Raw genomic sequence first — 21828 nt, forward strand, 5'->3', positions numbered from 1 at the left:
GCACAGCTGTGCATGCAGCAGTAGCAGCATCATGTGGGAGTAGGCTGGGCGGGGAAAAGCCACTTCATGTGACGTCAGTACAGAAACAGTTCAGCCAGTTTGGAGAGGAGGAAGCAGGACTTCTCTGTGTACCGAAACCTGGACGTCCACGCAGAAGACACCCCCCGGCTCCTGCAGGAAGCACCAGCCGAGCCGGATACTCAAACCCAGCCCCCGCCCCAGCAGTTGCCGCCGTTCCGCGGTCACTTCACGCGACTTGCATTTAGCGGCAGAAACACCGGATACGAGCTCTGCTGCCGGGACCGAGACTTCCGTTAAGAAGCACGGCGGGGGAAAATCGTTCCAGTCGATATTTCTAGAGGCTGGCATGTAGCAGCCCCGTGTGCAGGTATGTTTACCCGGGTTTGTCGGGTCGTGAAACCTGCTTTGACGCAGTGTGTCGCTCCGGTGAGACGGCGGCTTGTTGGCAGGTAAACGTCGGTTAACTGTGAGCTGCAGTCTGCAATTATGTTACCGACAAGCTGCAGGATTCATTGGGTTAAATGCCAGGGAAAACGGTGAAGTCCTAATATTTACATGCAGTCGAGTTTAAAGTCACAGCGTCTCCAATAAAAACTGATTTTTACTGAATGTGTCAGCACAGCATCCTGTTACTGGGACAAAAGTTTATTATGCAAGGTATAGTTTAGAGCAGGTGTGCTGCAGAAAAAAAGAACTGATGATGTTAATTGATTATTCATAAGCAGGCGTGTATTTAGTTATTCTAATGCCATCTTGGCTCCCCATCTACCCTAAGTAAAATTTCATTGATAACACAAGTTGCAGCAATCAGCAGTTTTGTGAAGTAACACTTGTCTCAATGGTTTTCTATAGAATGTTCATGTTTATAACACTCGATAGTCTCTATATATGCTGACTAAATGTGGGGTAAGGAGTTTGCAGTAAGGCTACAAATAACCTGAAAGCTAGTTTTTTTATATGCCACTACAATTGTTGTAACTTTTGGTTATCTGTAATCGCAGCTGCTGTTCTGCGTGGTAATCATTTTTGGGTTTCTGTAGGGATGGTTCTGTGGATCAGCACATCTCTTTTACAGCCTTGTTTCTTGTGAGAAAGCAACATGTGGGACATTCCCTCAGTATGTAGTATTGGGAGGTGGGAGAAAGAATAGTAAAGTGGGAAATCTGGTCATCCTACCTATAAAGTATATATTAAGCTACAGCCAGCCGCTGTTAGGTCCTCCACCTGGAAGGTTTAGCATGGTGTCTTGGTTGGTCAGTTACCAGGTGTGTAGGTGTCTAAGAGGCTGACTTCCAAACGAGGTGTAGCTTCCTTGACCACTAGTGGTACATTCAGACCCGTTTTAGGAAGTATGAGAATATTATTGCTCTGGAAAAAAAAAAGCAAAGGTGGTCTTCTACCAGTAGGAAGCCATGGGAACATGCGTTGGTCTGGATACATCCATGGGAGCTTAACTATGTAAATGTTAGGCATAGATAAAAGTGCTGTGATTGAGTGGTGATTGTGATAATGAGATGTGTAGTATCTTAACTTGAGTAGAAAGGTCCTATATAAGTACCAGTCCATTTACTATTTGAGTCTTTGCACATGTACAAAGACTGATGTTGTAAATCCTGCTTTCTGCCGAGCACTGAGTGGAGGTGAGGCCACTTTAAGTACTTTTTATGTCTTTACAAGCTTCAGGAATTTAACTGTGCAGCTCTGCCTTTTAATGTACAGTCATTTGGACAGTGACATAATCTTCCTAATTTTGCTGCTGTACACCAGTTAAATGTATTTGTAATGAAATGGGAAAAATGTAATTAAAGTGTGGACTTTCGGAAAGGGTTTAGAATAAAAGTCTGCACTAAAACTGAGGATTTGCAGCCTTTTTTATGTAGTCCCTCCATTTTCATGAGCTTAAAAGTAAACAAACTAATGTTCCAAATGTTGGGATTATTTTAATAATTAGATGCAAATCCCATTTAGTTGATGACTCCCTAAACCCACAGAGCTCAACATGATCTGAATTTCCACCCTTATCCATCTGTACTCAGTGTTTTACAGTCATTTTTTAACATTTGACTGAAATTGTGCAGAAAGAAGCTCAGTAGCTTAGGAATTCAATCTGCTGCTGTTAGGAAAATGTGTAAACCACTACCCTATTAGCTGCTGTTGGCATGCTTTTGGTGCAAAATACTGATAGCGTAACAGTTGATATTACTACGTGATATTATCAATTTGCAGATCTCTCCGTATCAACATTTATAACAGCTGATAAATGAAAAAAGTAAAGAAGAAATGGGAGAAACACCATTCAGGCACGTTATCACTGTTGCTGTTGCATAGTTTGTCCACTAGAGGGCACTGCTGGTAACAAGGTAACAAACCTGGTAAGAAAGCAGTAACAAACCCTGATCCAAGCAGAGTGTGAACGAGTAAATACACATAAAAGTACACATAACAAGTGTTAGGTACATTGGTTTATGTTTTGTGTGTATGTGAAAAAACCCCCCAATATATCAGCTAATATATCAGATACTGGAGTCCCCCAAATATCGGTTGGAGTGATTGTATATCAGTCTGTCTTCATTTCTTTGTCAGCAACGGGCATTGAGACACTGAGACATTGTTGGAGGTTTCCTTGTCACACTTCTTTGGCTCTGGTATATAGTCAAATGAGAATGTTATTTTATGCTGTTTATTTTCACATTCAAATTGAGAGTTTGGCCTAGGATGAGAATGAGCCTCGATTGTGTCAGACAAATATGGTGTTTACAGCAAAATTATATAAAGTAAGTAAAGCAAGCATCCTCGACAGTTGCAATCTGGAACTATTAACTATGAAAAATGTTGCTGATTTGCTTTCAGCTAATAATCAGAGTTGTAAAAGTGACGTCTTCCATCCTAAACGACAGCAATTCCTAGATATTGAAGCAAAATGATGTGCTTTGCCCTGAAAAGCTTTTTGGCCAAAGCATTAAACACCACAGCTGTAAAATTGCTGAGTGCAACAGTCACACTGTAAGCCCTTGCAGCAGTATTTTTCTTTATTTGTCAGGGAGCAGATGTGCTGTTTGGTGCTAGCACACACCCATTAATCAGTACATGTAACCCAATCTGTCCTCTCTTTAGGATCTTACAGATCCAAGGGTGCCTGGAAGGACCCTAATTAGATGCTGGTAACCTTTTCTGACCCAGAATGTCCTTTTTAACACATTAGCGTGATTGCTGGCTGAGCTTTAATAATAACACACAATTTCATTCTGTGATTTATTGCTAATCAGAGGCTCATTCATATTCCTCCCAAAGATAGAGGTTTAACTCAGCTGAAGGATTAACCCCACTTTGTCATGCCATGATTGAGAGGCCACCTAAGACCTGCCATTGCTATAACTGCTGACACCACCTCAACCCAAATCCATATCCATCTGTGCCACATAAACAAGCCAGTGTGCGGGGGGTGGGGGGACTGATCATTTGCTGTAAATCATTAAAGGGTGACAGATGTGTGACAGATGTGAGGACAGGAAGTGACGTGAAAGTGCTGTGGAAATCTGTTCAGAGCACTCCACCATCTAAAATGCATGCAAGTGTCTGGTAAGCTGCTGCATGAAAAGGTCAGTTCAGCAAAGTGGTATTTTCAAATGATTATTAGCTGAAAGCAAATCAGGTAAAGGTATTTTCACTTAATACTTTTCCCTTCCCTTTGATCATCTGCAACTTTTCACTTTCCTCGAACTCATTACCTGTTTTAAAACCTCTGACAGGCTGCAGGGCTCTCTGTAATGAAGAGGCAAGCCAAGAAGGTGCTGGAGGAGGAGGCGGTCTTGTGCTGCTGCGAATACATGAACAGACATGGACAGCGCAGCCATGTAGCAGCCTGCTGCTGTGACTGTGAGGACCTGGATGACGCCTGTGACAGGTGGGAAATGCGAGATTTAATTTTGTGCCCCAATTTAAGGCAAGATAGACAACTTGTTTTTGGTGTATTTCGATGAAAATCCATAATAGTCTTTAGGTGAATTGTAATTCGATTGATCTGAACTAGACTCCTGTCCCTCCTCTGAGCTGTTTTTGGCCAATCACAGGCCCTGCTAAAGATCATCAGTTTTTAGGAGAGAATGAAAAAAGTTAGTCGGCTAAGGATTAAAGTCCATGTTTCTTTAATGTTTTTTTTAGATTTTATAAATTTAGTAACAATTTAACATCACAGTTGAAATGTTACTGGTTCAGACTTTAGGAGATTTTCACAAAACTACATAACTACAACAAACACACAGACTGTAGTTAAATCAAGACAAAAAACGTATAATACTAATACTATAAATAAAAAGGAGCAACCTTTAAAGATCTGTTATACCAGCAGAAATAATATACAGAAAACAAAACACAAATCAGACAATTTGGTCAAATTCCTGGACTTGTCTGACCAGCGGTGCAAAATCCAAAGAGAATCACATCATTTTCATACCAAAGCTTCTAATATAGCAGTGCTGGGATCAGTGACTCTATGTGAAAGATCCTTGGTTTGACACTGGGAGGAGACATTAACCCAGTGTCATGGGGTCACATGTACACGTGTACTCCCAGTGCCCAGTCCAAAACCCGGATAAATGGAAGGGCTGTGTCACGAAGGCCATCTGGTTTAAACACTGTGCCAAATCATTTACAATCACATAACAGAACAGCTGAAAGTGCTGGTAATTCTCTGCTGCTGCTTGCATTATATGTGCAAAGGGCACAAACTGTCTTGCTTGTTCTTACAGAGACGCTTTAACAGAATTATAACCCAGAAAGTAAATTTAAAAATGTAACTACTGTCTTAGTTCTGTCTATCTAAAACAAAAGATATCAGATAATTTTATTTCTACCACATCAGTGATGGAAGTAAGGAGTTACTTTTTTCAGTAACGAGTAATCTAACTAATCACTATAACTATCGTTACAACGCCGTTACAGTTACTAACAAGGAAAACTATTTTTCAACAAACAGACGCTTGAAGCTGTCTTCAGCTTATTGCACCTTATATCAGTTGCACGGAAGCAGCTGTCTATGTAAGTAATCAGGGCCCCCCAAGATCTGGGCGCTACAGCGTTAAGCAGCTCCGCGCGCTCCCGCGGACGGCAATCACTTTCTCCCTGACGATCACTTTTTGGCACAACACCTGGAGCTAAGGGAGCAAAACAATCGCATGAGTGCTGCTGTTTGACTGAGGAAGAATGAAGTAGTCACGGTAAGCCAATCACATGACCACTTTAAGATGACAAAGCAACAAGGTGATATATACCAGTTTTTAAATTGTGTTGATAGGCCACGTAAAACCAGAGTCATGATAAACAAAATATACGCGGTGTTTGTTCCTGAATAGTTTTGTCATGTTTAGGACAGAGCTAGCAAGTACTCTCTGCTTATGACCAAAAAAACAACAACAAAAAACCTCTACCCTTTCATGTTGGTGGAAAAATGCACCATGTCGACCAATCAAAAAATGATATGGCAACATGACATTTGGTTGTTTAGGAAGAGGGGGAAGTTTTAGGAGTGATGGTGAGAGAGAGAAAGAGAGAGAGACAGCAGAAAAGTTAGTTAAGTAGTTAATGTGTTGTCTTGTGTAGTTAGTCTGTAGTGTTGTGGGTAGTTTTGTGTTGTGTGTCAGAACAATGAGGCGACTGCTGTCTCCAGGTAGAGAATAGGAGTGATACACCTGCTGCTGTCAGACCTGCAGGTATCGGGCTGTGATGTTCTCCTTTATAGTGGACAGAAATATTTGGAGTGGCACAAATAATTTGTGCGCCAGCTTATTGAATGCAGAACAGCTGATTGTTATGTAAATAGTTTGAAATTGTTATTAAAAAAGGGGGGTAAAAGGTAAACGGCTGCAAAAGCTGTGCATATGATTTTAAAATTGACAATTTATATTTGCATTTAAAGTTATGAAATATGATTCATTAAACACGTTTGTGGTTGTTACAGTAAAAAATATAACTTTTTCTACTCTGATATTATGTTTTTTTTTTGTCTGATTTTAGATCAATTGTGTTAATACAGTATGTCAAAATGAAAACATAACTGTAAATTCATACACGCTGAAAAGAATGATACCAAACAAGGCAAAGTAAATAGTTTTTAAAGGTGAAATGTAGAGGAAACATCAAAAGTAGTTAAAAATGGCCAAATCTACCCTGGACCCCAGAGGATTAAACTTTTTTTTTTAAAGTAATGCAATAGTTACTTTTCAAGTAATTAATTACTTTTAGAATCTTGTAACTCAGTTACTTTTTTGAAGAAGTAACTAGGAACTATAATTAATTACTTTTTCAAGGTAACTTGCCCAACACTGTATCCCATTAAAATCACATTTTCATTGAGGCCCACTTATTCTGAGATATTTCGTAATATGAAGCTTTTTTGTATTCCTGTTGAGAGCGTCGTAGAAGAGAGGGGAAGACCTATAATTTTCGGCCTCAGGTGTGATTTGTGTGTGCTTGTTGCAGCTTTATGGCCCAATAAGAAATGCTTCATTTGCCGTCACATCAGTAAATGTTGGGCTCTTGATAGTTCCATTAGTCGACTAATTTGGTAGTCAGAAGCATGAGTCCTGCTGATGACTGAATGCTTTATTGTATCATCAATATCAGGTTTTTCACATAGTGACACTCAGGGTATAAAAATCACATTGTAATTGCAATCTGCTGTTTATTATGAAAATATGATGAATGAATAACTTGTATTTGAGTTCTCTGTCTGTATTTTGGGTGCTTGAAACATGTTAGTAAGTTCCCTACATGGTTACTTTAATTAAAAAAAAGTATTACAGCTTTTCCGTTACCTCATCAGGTTTCTGAAGAGGGAACCTCAGAAGCCTGAATCCCTGTCACAGGTGGCTGCAGTCGTCACAGATCGGATTCGTGTGCCGTGGCTGTGGGGTGGAGCTCGCAAGGTGGACCTGTCCATCATTCCTCCTCTTCTTCTCCTTCCTGCCCTGCTGCACCTTGCTGCTCTCCACTTCCTGATTGGGATGGTGGTTCTGACAGCTCTGCCGGGCTTAGTGCTGTGGTACTACTATTTCACCCACCGTAAGAAAGGACGGACCCTCTTCTTCCTCAGCCTGGCCCTTTTCTCCTTGGCGTACATGTACTACTTGTTCATCACTGAGGTGTTTCCACGTGGGGATTTTGGACTGCTTCAGCTAGCGCTGGTAAGCGTCGGGGTTGTCCTCACCCTGCTGGCTCTTTTCCACACCAAGAGAGATCCGGGCATCCTGCGCCCAAACGAAGAGTCCGTTCACAGCAAGGTGGCGTATTGCAGAAACCCTTCCCTCAGTGGTGGGAGGCAGGATGTGACGATGACTGTAGCCAACCGGGCTGGGGTGTCGGAGCATGCGGAGGAGGAAATGAAGGAAAGCAACCGAAAGAACTGGTGTCAGGCATGCAGGATGGTGCGGCCCCCCAGGGCGGGGCATTGTCGCATCTGTGGTGTCTGCGTGCTGCGTCTCGACCACCACTGTGTCTGGTGGGTTCCATTCAAATTCCTCTCACTCGACCTGCCTGTCATCACTGCTTTCTTCTCCTTCAAACACTGAAGTTGTCTTGTTTGTGACCTGCTTCTTTTCTCCACAAAGACCACGCAGATCTAAAATAACACCTTTAATTTATAAGAGTTAAGTTACTCTGTCTTTGCAGGTAATGAGCTCAGAGAGAATGAATATCTTTGTCCTCTTGTGTCTAGCTCAACATATTTTTTTCTATGTTGTGTTAACGTCACAATTTCCTTGCTGCCATCCTTCTATACCATGCACGCTCCTGCATGTTTGTGTGTAGTGTAGTGTAACCCTGGAGTCTCAGTACAATGTTTTGTCTGCTTGTGTGTGTACACGTGTGTTTGTGCGTCCCCTCCTGTCTGTGTCGGGGCAGGATAAACAGCTGTGTGGGGCAGGCCAATCACCGCAGCTTTCTGCTCACGCTCGTCCTCTTCCTGTTGACGTCCCTGTACGGAATCAGCCTGGTGCTACAGAGTGTGTGTCCACGGCAAAATCTCCTCTTCGCCTTACTCTACTGCCCAGGAGTCTACAACCAGTACAGGTAGTGGAAACAGACATACAGTTCTGTCAAAAACTAAGTATACCCCATTAATCAAGAGCTTGTAGAACCACCATTAGCAGAACTTTGAAGTGGTATTTTCTGTTTGGCTTTATCATGTTGCTGTGAAGGAATTTTGGCACATTCTTCTTTACCACATTACTTCAGTTCATTGAGGTTTGCAGGAATTAATTAATGCAGAGCTCTGTGAAGGTCCCACCACAGCATTTCAGTCAGTTTGAGGTCTGGGTCATTGCAACACCTTTATTCTTTTATTTTTCAACTATTCTCTTGTAGATTTGTTGCAGTGTTTTGGATCATCATCCTGTTGCATGACCCAGTTTAAAACCAAGCTTTAGCTGCCAGAAAGATGGCTTCACATTTGTCTCTAGAATACTTTGGTACACAGAGGACTTCACGGTCAAATCAGTGACTGCAACATGTCCAGTTTCTGTGGCCACAAAACAAGCCCAAATCATTTTCCCTCCACCACTGCACTTTATAGTTAGCATAAAGCTTTTGTGCTGATATGATGTGTTTGGTTTTTCTGTGCATTATGGTCAAACATCTCCACCGAGCCAGGATACATGGGCATTACATCAGGAAGGACATCTGGTGTCAAATCTGTGCCAAGTTGTAACTTTCAGATTCATTCACTGTTTGAAATAAGGGAGCAGCCTTAAATGACTATGCATGTATGTGTGTATTGATTGGAAACTGTAAAGATTTCCAATTTTTATGCATAGCTAATTGAATTCTGGCACTAGCATCAGGGCTGTAACGGTTCTGAAACAGAGACCAAATCCAGAATGAAAACAAGGCATTGCCCCACAGACATCAGGAAACACTGGTGACAAATGGAAGGATAATACCACTACCATAAGCCACACTACACTAGTGGCGGTGTTATCTTTGGCGTCAGCTTTATTGTGAAATACACAGTTTAATTCAACTTTTTTGTTTTTTTGTAGAAAAGACTTGGTGTTGCTGTAAAAAAAAAAAAAATCTGTGTAAATACAGGTTTATAATCAGCTCAGTAAGGTTTGTATATAATGACGTTCAGTGACCATGTGGACCTGTGGTGGTTAATGCTGAGATCTAAAATATGGAAGTGAACTAAAAATGAATGAGAAGAAGTGTTTGAGTTTACTTTTAATTCATTATTTCATCACAGGTGATCATACATGTAATTTATTTCCTCATTCGCCTTCTCATTGATCTCCAGTATGTTGTCCATATTCCAATATGATGGAATTAGTCTGTTATGGCGTCATTGTGATGTCGTAAAAAGTGTGTTGTACAGCTCTCATATAATCTGTTACTCGATATGGTTTGACTTTATGTCCTAACAATGAATGTCAAGGTCAAATGCTTAGCAACCCTAGGTACCCAAACAAATGGAACAGATTATATACTCTGTACTAGTATTTATACTAGAAAGAGCATAATAAATAAATCAGGCTCTACAGGCAGGTTTCCTTAAAATGTAATGTAATCAACATATGTATTCACAGTGCCTTATTAATTAAAATTAGGAGCCTCTGTATTGTTACCCTGTGAACAAAATTAAACATCTTAACTGCACAGCGTCAGTACTTGTGCTTAAATAAACACCCACAGCTGAGATAGAGTCCACAGAAAATAGGGTTGACAGCCTTTTTCGCAGCAATTAAGATCCTCACTGACCCACTGCACAGCCATTTAATACTTTTCCCAGAACTACCAGAAGTAAGTGAGGACCTTCCATGAGCATATTGAGTGTCTGGCTTTTTTCGCTCTACTGAATCACTTTCAAGAGTACCTTGAAGCAGTGCCCATTAAGCTGTTGGAGAAAGATTCACAGTTTTTGCTCAGAGCAACGAGCATGCATGTGAAGTAGTTCAAATGACTAGTACTGGCACTGCTACTGAACTCAGAGTTAAAAACTGTGAATGAGTATCATGCCCTCAATATGTAAAAATACTGGTTCTTTTAACTGTGATCTGTCCATTTACACCCTTTTAAACTGGTTACACTAAATATTTTATCTTTGAAAGTGGCTGAGCATGAAAATAAAACCCTTTTGCTGGTAAAAAAGAAAAAAATTGACTACCTCCGTCCTTGTCTGTGTTCCAGCACTGCTCTTTGCTTCACCTGTGCGTGGTACAGCAGCATCGTGACGGGCGGGTTGCTTCACCTGCTGGCGATACAGCTCATCAACGTCAGCTACAACGTGACCGAGCGCGAAGCCCGCATCGCCCTGCGAGAGAAAACCGCTCGCAGCGCCTACTGGGGACTCGTCGTGAACACTGGCGCCTATTCCCGAGGTTTCCGTGGCAACTGGTCTGAGTTCATGAGCATGGGAGACAAAGTGATTCCCCCCTCTCCCACTGACTTGGTGTGAGAGACTTGTGATGCAATGCTGTTTAAAGTTTGGGAATTGTGGCTGCTGGTGTGTTAGTGTCCACTGGATGGCAGCATGACTCCTTTTAACTGATTGGACGTGCTGCTGGCAGCAAACCTCAGAGCTGCTACGTTTTTAACGTGCAACATATGGACTTGCACTGACTTTGACACTTAGCAATAACAACTACTCACGCCCATAAGATGCACATACTGCCATAAATGTGAAGGACATGCAGGATCTCCTCTATGCAGCTGGTCATATACGTCACCTCTGCCAAACAAATATTACTAGTCCTTCACGCTGGATGTCTTCCTTGACTTGAAGGCTGACCTTATGTCTCCCCTCCTTCGTAGTGCCTTGATGCGAGACAATAACTCCAATCTGCTGATCCTGGTGGGGACATTTTGTCTGAACACAGCACAAGATGATGCCTCTGAGTGCACAGATAGGATATTCAAGGAGGCTCTCTAGGGCTCACTATAACCTTTTTATCGTTCACAAACAGACTGCACTTGACCTTACTTGGCCTTGTGAAACGAATTCATGGATATTTATCACAACTAATTGAAACATTTTGGCACAGGCCAGATAGGCCAGCTAATTTGAAGTTCCACAGCAGCTGATTGCTTAGTTATTACCACACGGTTACTTTGACTCTTTTAATCCGTTTCAAAACTGACTCAGAAATGGAACAACTCTTAGATAAATGGAAAACGCAAATGAATCAATATGTTTTGGCATCAGTTAGAAATGAGTTTTTCACTGCTTTTGGTTCTCACAGGCATTAAAGGGGTTTTTTTGGGGGTTTTTTTGTTTGTTTTTTGTATTCCAATAATTGCTCTGGTTGATTTATGTGTTTCTGTGAAAATATTTTATAAAATAAATGTAAGAAGTGTGCAGTGTGTCATCTTCCAGAGTGATGCTGAGATGTTTGCGTGTCGCCTGCATCAGTATGCAGTACGTTGCCCGTTCTGTCGGTCTTCCCAGAGGCGTTACAGTGGATGGGAGCAGAAATCCGGGAGAACCTCAGTCACTTTGCGGCACAGCTTCTCCCTCCGCTCGTCCTTCTCTCTTTCCTTGCGCAGCAAACATGGAAGTTGCCTCCAGGCCAGGAAACATTGCCGCAGCACTCGTCTGATATGCAGGCAGATGGAGGGACAGACGGGAACAGAGCAAGTGAGCAATAACAAAATGGATTAAAGGGACCTCTAGCATGACAACAGCTAATAAGTTCTCACATGTAACTCTGTGCGAGTATATCATAATTAAAATAGCCAGGAAAAGAAGAATCTAAGCAGTATCTTGTCTGTGTAAATTCTGGCTTGCTACTTTAACAGATTTATGGCATGAACAGCAGCATGTTAGCATGCTGGCTCTAGGATTTAGGGAGACCATACAAGCACAGATGGTTTTATATAAGACCGCTATATCACAATTACCCCCCCAGATTTATTGACTTTTGGGTATCTACAAAGGCTATTATTGCAGAAACGTGGCCCGTTTAGGAGCGCTACACACTGAGCTACAAAAGCATCCCAACAGACTCCATTAATCATGATATGAAAAGACATTTGCAGCTAACAGCAGATATGAGTTGGTGCACCGGAGTCAAGGAGATGGTGGTATAAATTTTCTGTCTAATGAAGAGGAAGTTACACTGGAAAAGGAAGATGGAAAAAAAAGATGCACTTCATATTTCATATTGGTGAATATCCAGAAACTGCTTCTGCAATGTGTATTATAGAATTACCATCTACACAACTTCCTAGTAAATCTATTTTTTCAGGGCTACTTGAGGTCTTGAGAGTCTCTTATTGAAAATGCCTAGAGGTCAAATGAATGTTTACATCTTCAAAGGCTTGCAGGCCCTGTCCTTTCTCTAAGAGCTGCAAAGACTGTTCTGATTCAGCAGTTTAACTTGTAATTAAAGTTCTTTCAAGTTGTTAAATATAATAACACCCACTTGGCTGGTTATATTACTGTGAACATATGGCAAAGTCAGGGGTAGCAGACCTCTCATTATGCTCCAGAGCCAGCTCCTGATGCTCCCACTCCACCAGCCTCTCCTGAGTCACGTGGTCCAGCAGCGCCAGCAGAAACCTCCTCAGAGTGCGTGTGCGATAGAAGCGCTCGGCTCGCTCTTCCTGAATTATCTGTATGTCTCTCATCTGGAATGAAAAACACTTGCTTACAAATAGGAATACAGTAAAAGTGAACAAAAATTATAAGATGAGATGCACAGTGCTGTGAAAAAGTATTTTTCCTTTTCTTGATTTCTTAGTTTTTTTGGTATTCATCACACTTACATGTTTCAGATCATCAAATATCATCTTGATGCATTGTGAAAAGGTTATTTTTCCATAAACCTAAAAACTGATTGTGCCACCTTTAGCAGCCACATTGAAGGCTGACCAGCCAGTTTAAGGTCACGCCAAAGCATCGCAGTCTGATTTGAGGCCAGAGTGTGATTAAGCCGCCCCAACAGCTTTATTTTTTATTTCTTTTTTAGCCATTCAGAGGTGGACTTGCTGGTGTGCTTTGGATCATTGTCCTACTGAATAACCTAAGTGCTCTTGAGCTTCAGGACAGAAAGTGATGGCCATAAATTCTCCTTCAGGATTTTCTGGTAGAGAGCAGAATTCATGGTTCTATCAATTATGGCAAATCGCCCATGTCCTGAAGTATTAAAGCAGCCTCGACACTGTTGGTATGGTGTTGGTGTTCTTTTTATGAAGTGCTGTATTAGTTTTTATTACTTTTTTGGGGGGGGAAGCAAGAAGGTCCTGATTTCAATTCCACCATCAGGGTCTTTCCGTGTGGAGTCGGCATGTTCTCCCCGAGTTTGTGTGGGTTCTCTACAGGTACTCCGGCTTCCTCCCACAGTCCAAAGACATGCATTTAGTGGGATTAGGTTAAGTGGTAACTATAAATTGCCCATAGGTGTGAATCTGAGTGCGAATGGCTGTCTGTTTCTATGTGTTAGCACTGTGAAAGACTGCTGACCTGTCCAGGGTGTGCCATGACATGACCTCTGTAATGAGTCAATCACCTCTTGGAGTCTACTTGACTTTGCCAGACAGGTTCTGTTTTGGTGATTTCTCGATTGAATAGGTCGGGTAATTAGACAACTGAATTATGAAACTGAACTCAGCTTTTCCAAAAATTGCTCTTATTATTTTTTTTCCGCATAGGGCCAGGTACCACCATATCGCCCTGTGGATGGTTTATTATCAACTGGGAGAGAGAAGTCACATGAACACAGGAATGTCTCGTGGTAGGAAAGAACTTTGTTTTGATTTGCATTGATCCCTCTCGTGTACCCAAGTCATGCCAGCAAACACAGACAGCAAAACAGAGGCACAGGGCTGGCTTCTTTCCTTTAACCTGTCACTCATACAGACTGGAAAAATGAAAATATGACTGAGCAGGTAGAAGAGGAGATTAGGAAAAAGATATTTCTTTTAGTCAGCCCCGGATGGCGTCTGTATGTGTGCAGGTGTATACGCACCCTTTTCCAGCAGGTTAAGCTCCTCCGAAGCAAAAAGTGCTGGTGCAGTTGGTCAGCACAAGCTTCTTTGTCAGACACAGACTCTCTTGCTGATTGCTGCCAGCCTAATGTGCACTGCCTCAGGAGGATGAAAGTGTGATGACGCTCAGCCAGCTGGCAGGGAATGAAAAAGAGGGGGGGAAAAGCACCAGTGTGCACTCGTGAATGTAAACTCAATCATATGTGCCAGGTAGAAAAGCCATGTACTCGCATCCAAACAGAGAGGTTTTATAACAAGCTCTGAAACATGAATACAAAAGATTTTCTGTGTTCATTTGTTAAGCTTTGCTAAGACAGGAACATTTGGAGGATGAAATAGTGATGATGTCAAGGGAGTGCTGCTAGAAAGCTTTTGTTTGGACGTATTCCTTCTGCACTTTCACGTCCAAAGTGTGTCGTAGATTTGCCTTTGGCTCGGTTTTTGAGTGACAATAATTTATTTTTTAAAAAACCAGAGCAGTTTGTGTATTGCTCACAATTGTCAGTTATTGTGTACATTGCTCACAATTGCCACTTTAACACATTAATGGTGTTAAAGTCAAACAAATGTTTTTAGTTTACTCCTCACAGCCAGAAATACAATAGTACTTGCTGGCTCCCTGTGTCGCTGTAGACTGACAGCTGAAATGGACAGGACAGGTGATTTACCTCCACACTGGCTTGTCTGAGCTGAATGAGGCGTTTCCATGGCGCCAGGCCCCGCCGCAGCAACAAGGTTCTGCAGTGGTGTTGGCGGGCCAGTGCCATCAGCTCCCGTTGCCTTTTCAGTTGTCTCTGTTTCTCCTCTTCTCTCTGTGCAGAAACACAAAGCGAGATTATTTTTAATATTCTGCAGGGAGTCACATGAGAGAACCGCTTCTTGTACTCAGACCCACGAAGTTCCGCTTTTTTGCGGACATCCATAAAATATGAAGTACACCTCACCTCTCTTTCCAGCCTTTTCTCCTCCCGACGTCTTTCTGCTGCTTTGCGTTTCTCCTCCTCCTCCTCCCTCAGCCTGAGCTCTTCACCGGCTTTCATCTGAGCCTGAAAGTTGTGTTTGCCATTAAATTTGGATGTTTTTTTTAACGACAGCTGTTTTGGAGGTCCCAAAATAAAAATGGTAAGAGGTCTGCACTTATGGAGTGCATTTTAACCTTAGCTGGCTTCTACTGCTTTACTATCGGTTTCTCATTCACCTATTCACACACACACCCGGCTTCACGTCTTTCCTGAGATCAGTTACAAACAATGAGGGGCAGGGAATCAAACCACCAACCCATGGGAAATCAGAGCCACCACTTGAACCACAGCTGCTGCTGCTGCTGCAAAAAACCCCACGTTTCCCCAGAAAACGACCTTTCAACTTACCAGCTTTTCTTCTTCTTTCTTCCTCTTGAGTTCTTCAATTTCCTTCCTTCGCTCTGCTCGCTGACGTGCTCGGGCCTCCATGGCTTCAGAGAGACGGAGGGAAAGTGAGCGGATGACAAGCTTTTCTTCTGTGCAGTCCAGTGATTGCTCATGTACACGTTTCTTTCTTAGACTTTTCATTCTGAACACGAACACATCGGCCCAAATGTAAACTGCTCACAAGTGTGACTCGGAGTCACTTAATTTCCTGAATAAAAGAGCTACAGCAGTGCTTCACCACATCTTTGGGAGATGGAAATGAACTTTCTGTGCATGTGTGAACGTGCAAGTTCCCCTGCACAATGAGCTACTTTTAATACTGACCTGTGGTGAGTGGATGGGGGCATGTCTGCAGCGTGACAGCTTTGCTTGAAGGTGCACTCTGACTGTCAGGTTCTCCAGTCCCTCTCGGTGCCCTGCAACAGAAACAAAGGCCTGTCAGAAGTCTGTCTGATACTGTTCCTGGCAAGTGTTACTCAGAAAGGTAATGACCAAAGCAAAACTTGACTGACATACATTAGATTGTCTGTAAATCTGTAAATGAACTCCAATGTGCCGAGCTTTCTTCTGTTACTGTATACACTGCTTGGAGAGTGTATTCCCCCTGTAGCAGTCATAAACTTTTTCTTTCCTTTTACTCATTCTAAAGTTTAAACATCATCTGTTTCTTTTATCTTCTCCTCCATGATTTATATTAATAACAAAAGCTGTTATCGGGTAACAGATTGTACCGCAGTGCATCTTCATCTATATTATGGAAACCGTAATTATCTATACCATAGTACCAAACTACACATATGAAATATTGGTTCCTTTTAACTTTACCTAATGAGGTGTTCACACAAATAAACCTTTCCACTTGTTCTGCCATTAGTCTGCGCCGAGGAAAGAGAAGTGAACAAACAGTGATTACTCATCTTGAGAGGTTTCAGAGCTGTTAACAAATTCGGAGTGTGTGGAGTTAGTCTTACACAAGGCTGAGTGTGAAGCCAGGTTAAAAATAGTATGTGAAACAATTTAGTATACGGGATCAACCTAAACAGCACAGGCTCTAAATCTCTAAGCCTGAGGAACCAACCAAACATGGTTTCATTTCAACATCTGTCACACGAACATTTCCAAGTTTAAATAATACACAGTGAAAGGTCATCCCTCCTTGGCTTCATCCAAACTGCACATGCAGGCTGTGACAAATATCTCTCAGTGGGCTCCGTCCTTCTTCATGTGGACCCGTTCCACAGCTGATTCATGAGAAAGCACAGCAGTACATTTGTATACACATTTACAAGCTACAGGTGGGCATGGTGGTGCAGTGTGTCTTCATACCAAGCAGGTTCTGGCTTTGAACCTTCAGCTCAGCTTGGGCCTTTTTGTGTGGAGTTTGTAAGTTGTATGTTTGTACAGGATTTTTAAGCATGAACGGATTGTTCAATGACGGTCCAGCATGTCACGATGCTCAGAATCTGCCTTTGCAAAGCTCACAGCTTTCACTGCACCTGAGCCAAATGTCTTTTCCTGCAGGGGGTCTTCAGGAGGGGACACCAGTTTCCCTGTTTATGAAGCAGCACTGGAGCTTATATACATCCAGTTCATCTGGGCTTTTTCCACCTTGCTTTGGGTTCCTAATCAGATTTTAAAGTTGTGACACCAGTTTAGCTTACTTGGATGAGCAGGCAGTCATAAGCTGAAAGGCTCAATCCAGTGTCCCGCATTCGAGTCTCAACCAGGACTCTTTGTTGCGTGTCCTTCCCCCAATCTCTATCCTATTTACATGTCTAGTCTTCACTGTTCTATCAAATAAAGTCCAGAAAAGCCCGCTCTCCCCCTCAAAACGGTTATACCCCTAGAAAAAACACCACATTCCTACACCACATTAAGGTCGAAAGAAGCCAGTGAGGTGGTTTGGGCAGTGACCAGGATCGTCTCCAGCACACCTCCACCTGACGCTTTTGTAGGGCACAACCAACAACGAGGACACCTTTTGTTAGACCCTGAACTCGCTGCAAAACTATATTTTTCAGCTGGCCTGAGAGTACCTCGGGCTTCACAAGGAAAAAGCGAAACAGGAAATGTAAATCTGGAACTATAAATGAGAAGAAGTTATAAAGGATGGACGGACACTAAGCATACTCATTATTCAAAACTTTGCAAAAATTATACTTTGCTTTAATTTGTTATGAAATTAGAAACATTTGGCATCAGCAGACTGGATAGACTAACAAAAGACAGAAACTAAAAGCATTTATTGATGACTTAATTATTTATAACTTAATAGCACAAACTGACAGCCCAGAAGTTGCTTTTTGGCTTATAATGGACCTGCAGAGCATTAGTTAATTATTTATCATTCAGTGAAAAAGCCAATAATTGTAGCTTTAAATCCTTTATAAAAGGTGCCTTATGGCAGGGTGGAACTATAAAAACTGCTGATGACACAGGGTTGGCTGTTTGGTGTCACAAACAAATAAACACTCAGTTTAATACGTATTACTTATAAAATGATTCACACTAATCTAGAGCTAACCGGTTCATACGATATGCACTGAACATACCTCTCCACCTTGGTGTCAATATTGCGAGTCTTTGGTCTCAAGCCTCCAAGCATTGTTGACTGGGTAACTTTTGCAGCTCTCTCCATTTCCAGCCTCAAGCCCCTCATGTTCTGCTCCTGCTTCAGCCGGGTAATTTGCTCTTGCTGCTCTTTCAGCAGCTTCCTCTGTTGTGCGATGATCTGCTTCTGGGCAGCATGTCTGTTTTCAAACCTGCTGCCTGGTGATACCAATACCGAACGGGTGCAGGCACCACCCTCCTCCTCTTTCTGCCATGCCCTGTGGAGCTCAGCAGCTGTGGGTGCTGCATGGCGTCGGGTCACCTGCCACGGTTGAGAGGGCCGGGCTGCAGTAATCATAGGGTTCTTTTCCTGAGGTAGTGCAGAGGTCTCGGGGGCTAAAGTGTCAGAGCTGTAGCGATCTTCCTGAGGAGAATAGAAAAGAGAAGGTGGGATTTTACATAGAAGCTAGGTTCACATAGAGCCTAAGGCGACAACACAGATGCAGTAAAAGTTTCTCTTGGTCTCTCAAGGCTGCTCAAACTTTACTAAGACTTTGTCCTTTTAGAATTCTGATACATTAACAGAAAAAGTCTCTGATAGGTAAGGATGGGTACCGGTATCCGGTGCCATGATGGCACCGGTTCTGACATAAACGGTAGTAACCAGACCGAAAAGCAGCGCACATTTCGGTGCTTTATTTCTGTGCTTTTTTTTCCTGAGCTGTGATACACTTTCTAGCCAATTATTTTACATTTCTGAGGATAGTAGGCAGGTCCAGGTACGTAGGTTCTTTTAGAGCAGAGCTACAGATTAAAAATGCCCAAGGCGAAGCGGTCAAAAGTCTGGCTGTACTTCACAACAAAAGATGCAAACTCAGCAGCCTGCAACAAGTGCTTTAAGGTGATACTGTGATACTGTCAAAGGAGGTAACATTATAGTTCTTCATTCTCTATTGTTGATATTTGTCTTTCTTTATTTCTTAGTGTTTACGCGTTTGGTTTATTTCCTTACCCTTACGGGTTGCTTTCGTTTTATTTCGTGCCGTTAGTCCTGTGCTCCTGCACTAAAGGTTTTTGGGTTCATCCGGGGTTTAGCTCAATAGCCTTCTGTTTATGTTCAACGTTCCTGGTGTTTATTATGATTCTGTGCCTTTAGTCCCTTTTGTGTTTCTATTCTGTCCCTTTGTCAAGTTCCTGCCTCCCACATAGCCGACTGTGACAATTACATCACTTTCCTTTATAAGAGAGTCACGATAGAGACAGATAGTAAACACGAGGAAAGAAAACATCATCAAAACAACTCTCTGCTGTAAAGGTTAAACCAGCCAACGCATCTCATGTGTTTCTCCAGCATTTCTTCCATCAGGTCTCTGCCCTCCTGTTCATCATCCCTGCTCTCTAAAGAGTTGTAAATATTTCAAAACCTTCTTTGGCTGAAGGGCTGAGTAAAGGTCAGGTTATTTCATGCAAAGAGGAACGTTAAAAGGGAAATTTTTTCATTCAGTTAAGCTCCGAAACTCAGTAATTGCCTCTGTAATTAGGCTTTCAGCACCGCCTATCAAAGCTGATGTTTTAGTCATGATTTCACTCGCTGTAATATTTTTCAGATTGTGTTCAGTGGGAATCATTAATGAAGAGAGTGCACCGTTGCTGATGACATGAGGATTTGTGAGTCTCACCTTCTCTGTGGTCCGGTTTGGTGCCTCCGGTGGGGCCATTATTGGCCGATAAGCCAGACTTTCTGTGGCCTTGAGTTTGCCTGCTGATGCAGCACTGATTAGAGCAGCCATCTTTTGTTTGATTTCCTGCTGCCGGGCCAAAAGCTCACGTTGTTCCTTCTCCGTCCGACACCATAGCTGCCACTCATTCAGACATCGCCGTAGCAACCGCCTTCGGTCACTTTCAGCAGCCAGCTGGCACTGTCTGGAGGAGGATACGGATGTGATCATATTTCTTGCCCTCAATTACTGCTGGGTCACTGCACCCTGGATATAAATGCTTCTCAGTCAATGAGTGACCTGTTGAGATACTCTCAATTAATAGTTTGATTTTAGATTTTGGTAGAAGGGGAGGGCATCGATGATACAATAAGAGCTACTTTAATGTTAACAATCTCTGGTTCTTGCCTGCTTTCGGTTCGCAGTGCTTCCTCTGTTCTTGCCACCTCGTGCTGCTTTCGTTCTGCCCACATCACTGCTCGCCACGCCCGCCATGCTTTTAGCTGCCTCTTCCAGTCATAGAGAGCCTTGGCCTTACCCATACGTAGCCTTCGGTCCAGCACGACTGAATACCACCCAGAGAAATGCCTTTGCAGACACTAAACCATATACACAAATTCATGCGAAACATAAATTCACATATATAGTAGCAACCTACAGTTGTGGTCAGAAGTTTATGAACAGTCATCATGGGCATAAATGTCATAGTAATTTTGGGCTTTTAATGATTCCTTGAACTGTCCTCCTCCTTCAATATTCCATCCACTTTGTGTAATGTACCAGTGACACTGGCAGCAAAGTAGTCTCAGAGCATGATGCTACTGCCACCATGCTCGACAGCTGGTACAGTGTTGTTAGGTTTGTTATTGGGGCCAACCAGCCTAATCTTTGCCTTGTCTGACCATAAAAGCTTTCTCCAGGCCAAGACACTGGCATTCCAGCACTTTCCAGTTCAGAGCAGGCTTGAGACTTGGTGGTCTCTGAATATCCTAACCAATTTCCTCTTATTTGAGGGTGACAGTTTGGGTCTTATTTCAGAAACTGGGGACACATCTGAATAACTTGTACATATGTGCAACTGTATGAACTGATCTTGAAATCTGCAGTTGTTTAGAAATGGTTCCAAGTGACCTTTGCCAATTTATGTAAATATATTTTCTTCTTAGATTTTTCCTGAGTTCCTTGGCCAGTATTGGCCAGTTCAGTGAGTGTTGTCAAACAAATCCTTTTCACTCTGTGAAAAAGAAACTACCAGTTGTAGCCAATTATTATCACTAATGGAAAGTTAATAGGCTTTGGTCTTGTCAAGTTTACCAATCAAAATGTCTGCTGTACAGTCAATCCACCAAGACCAGTTCAAAGGAATCAGTGAAAGCCCAATACTACCATGACATTCACTCCCATGACGAGTGTATGCAAACTTCTTAACACAACTGAATCTACAGTATTTACACAAACATACTTAGCTTCCAGGTACCAACCTTAAGGTTGTTAATGTGAACCTTTCTTTGAATCATTTGTTCTTGATACAGTCGCTTAGCGTCCTCATGCTGTTGTTTAATGAGAGGTGTTGGAGCTGAATGGAGGTTTCTGGCTGTGATCTGCACTTCTGCTCTTCCTCTCTCTCTGTACATTAATATATAAAACATAATGGCAATTTTCTTTATGTGGCACATTTCATTATACATAAACCTAATGTGCATAACACAGAAGATACAAACATAAAAACCTGTGTGCCTTAAGGCACCCCGTGTAAATTTAAGAAATGGTACTGGTATGCTAAATATCACACTATAGTTTGCATCCAAACATTATGCCCCATTTGACCTCTGACCTCAAGAAAGCACTGTCATGAATGAGATACTGTAGTATCATTTTATGTAATAAGGTCAAATCTCATGTCCAAATCAATATCCAAATAAACATCCATGGTGCTGCCCTTATCTGATTTTGACTGCAATACAAACTTCTTAAAGTATATTTAAAAAGAACAAATAAAGCAAAAATGAATATATACAAAATATAACACCATTCCTCTAAAGGGGCTTCATGTTGTTTATGAAAAGGTCAGAAATAACTGAAAGATGCATGGACACCTGTCCAAGAAGATATCAGACTTCGTGCCTGTACATGGAGTGATCACTTTCTTACATGGA

The 21828-nt window shown here is 42.1% G+C and overlaps 2 protein-coding genes across 3 annotated transcripts in view; one reads left to right on the forward strand and one right to left on the reverse strand.

The window, feature by feature from the left end:
- zdhhc23b (zDHHC palmitoyltransferase 23b) lies at positions 1 to 11367 on the forward strand. Its single transcript, XM_086306287.1, has 5 exons — positions 1 to 388; positions 3771 to 3925; positions 6842 to 7516; positions 7918 to 8085; positions 10198 to 11367. The coding sequence occupies exons 2-5, from the start codon at positions 3789 to 3791 to the stop codon at positions 10463 to 10465; spliced, it is 1248 nt and encodes a 415-aa protein (XP_086162413.1). The 5' UTR covers positions 1 to 388; positions 3771 to 3788; the 3' UTR covers positions 10466 to 11367.
- The window catches only part of ccdc191 (coiled-coil domain containing 191), a 17740-nt gene continuing 4900 nt past the window's right edge, over positions 8989 to 21828 (reverse strand). For both annotated transcript variants that reach the window (XM_086306282.1, XM_086306283.1), the window contains exons 7-17: positions 21154 to 21298; positions 20081 to 20271; positions 19634 to 19877; positions 17957 to 18378; positions 15729 to 15820; positions 15366 to 15448; positions 14940 to 15041; positions 14664 to 14807; positions 13977 to 14129; positions 12482 to 12636; positions 8989 to 11602 (exon numbers count right to left, since the gene is read on the reverse strand). In XM_086306282.1, the coding sequence (XP_086162408.1) occupies positions 11461 to 11602; positions 12482 to 12636; positions 13977 to 14129; positions 14664 to 14807; positions 14940 to 15041; positions 15366 to 15448; positions 15729 to 15820; positions 17957 to 18378; positions 19634 to 19877; positions 20081 to 20271; positions 21154 to 21298 (1873 nt within the window). In that variant the 3' untranslated portion in view covers positions 8989 to 11460. The remainder of the gene's footprint in view (positions 11603 to 12481; positions 12637 to 13976; positions 14130 to 14663; positions 14808 to 14939; positions 15042 to 15365; positions 15449 to 15728; positions 15821 to 17956; positions 18379 to 19633; positions 19878 to 20080; positions 20272 to 21153; positions 21299 to 21828) is intronic.

The sequence above is a fragment of the Aulonocara sp. 'chitande type north' Nkhata Bay genome, linkage group LG9 (genome assembly GCF_057382095.1).
Source record: "Aulonocara sp. 'chitande type north' Nkhata Bay isolate Kocher_YH1m ecotype deep benthic linkage group LG9, A_spYH_male_GT1.1, whole genome shotgun sequence".
In the NCBI taxonomy this organism is placed as follows: Eukaryota; Metazoa; Chordata; class Actinopteri; order Cichliformes; family Cichlidae; genus Aulonocara; species Aulonocara sp. 'chitande type north' Nkhata Bay.

Coding starts and splice junctions, on each gene's coding strand:
- zdhhc23b (XM_086306287.1), top strand. CDS start 3,789: ATGAAGAGGCAAGCCAAGAAGGTGCTGGAGGAGGAGGCGGTCTTGTGC. Junction 3,926..6,841: donor CTGGATGACGCCTGTGACAG/GTGGGAAATGCG, acceptor TTACCTCATCAG/GTTTCTGAAGAGGGAACCTC. Junction 8,086..10,197: donor GGAGTCTACAACCAGTACAG/GTAGTGGAAACA, acceptor TCTGTGTTCCAG/CACTGCTCTTTGCTTCACCT.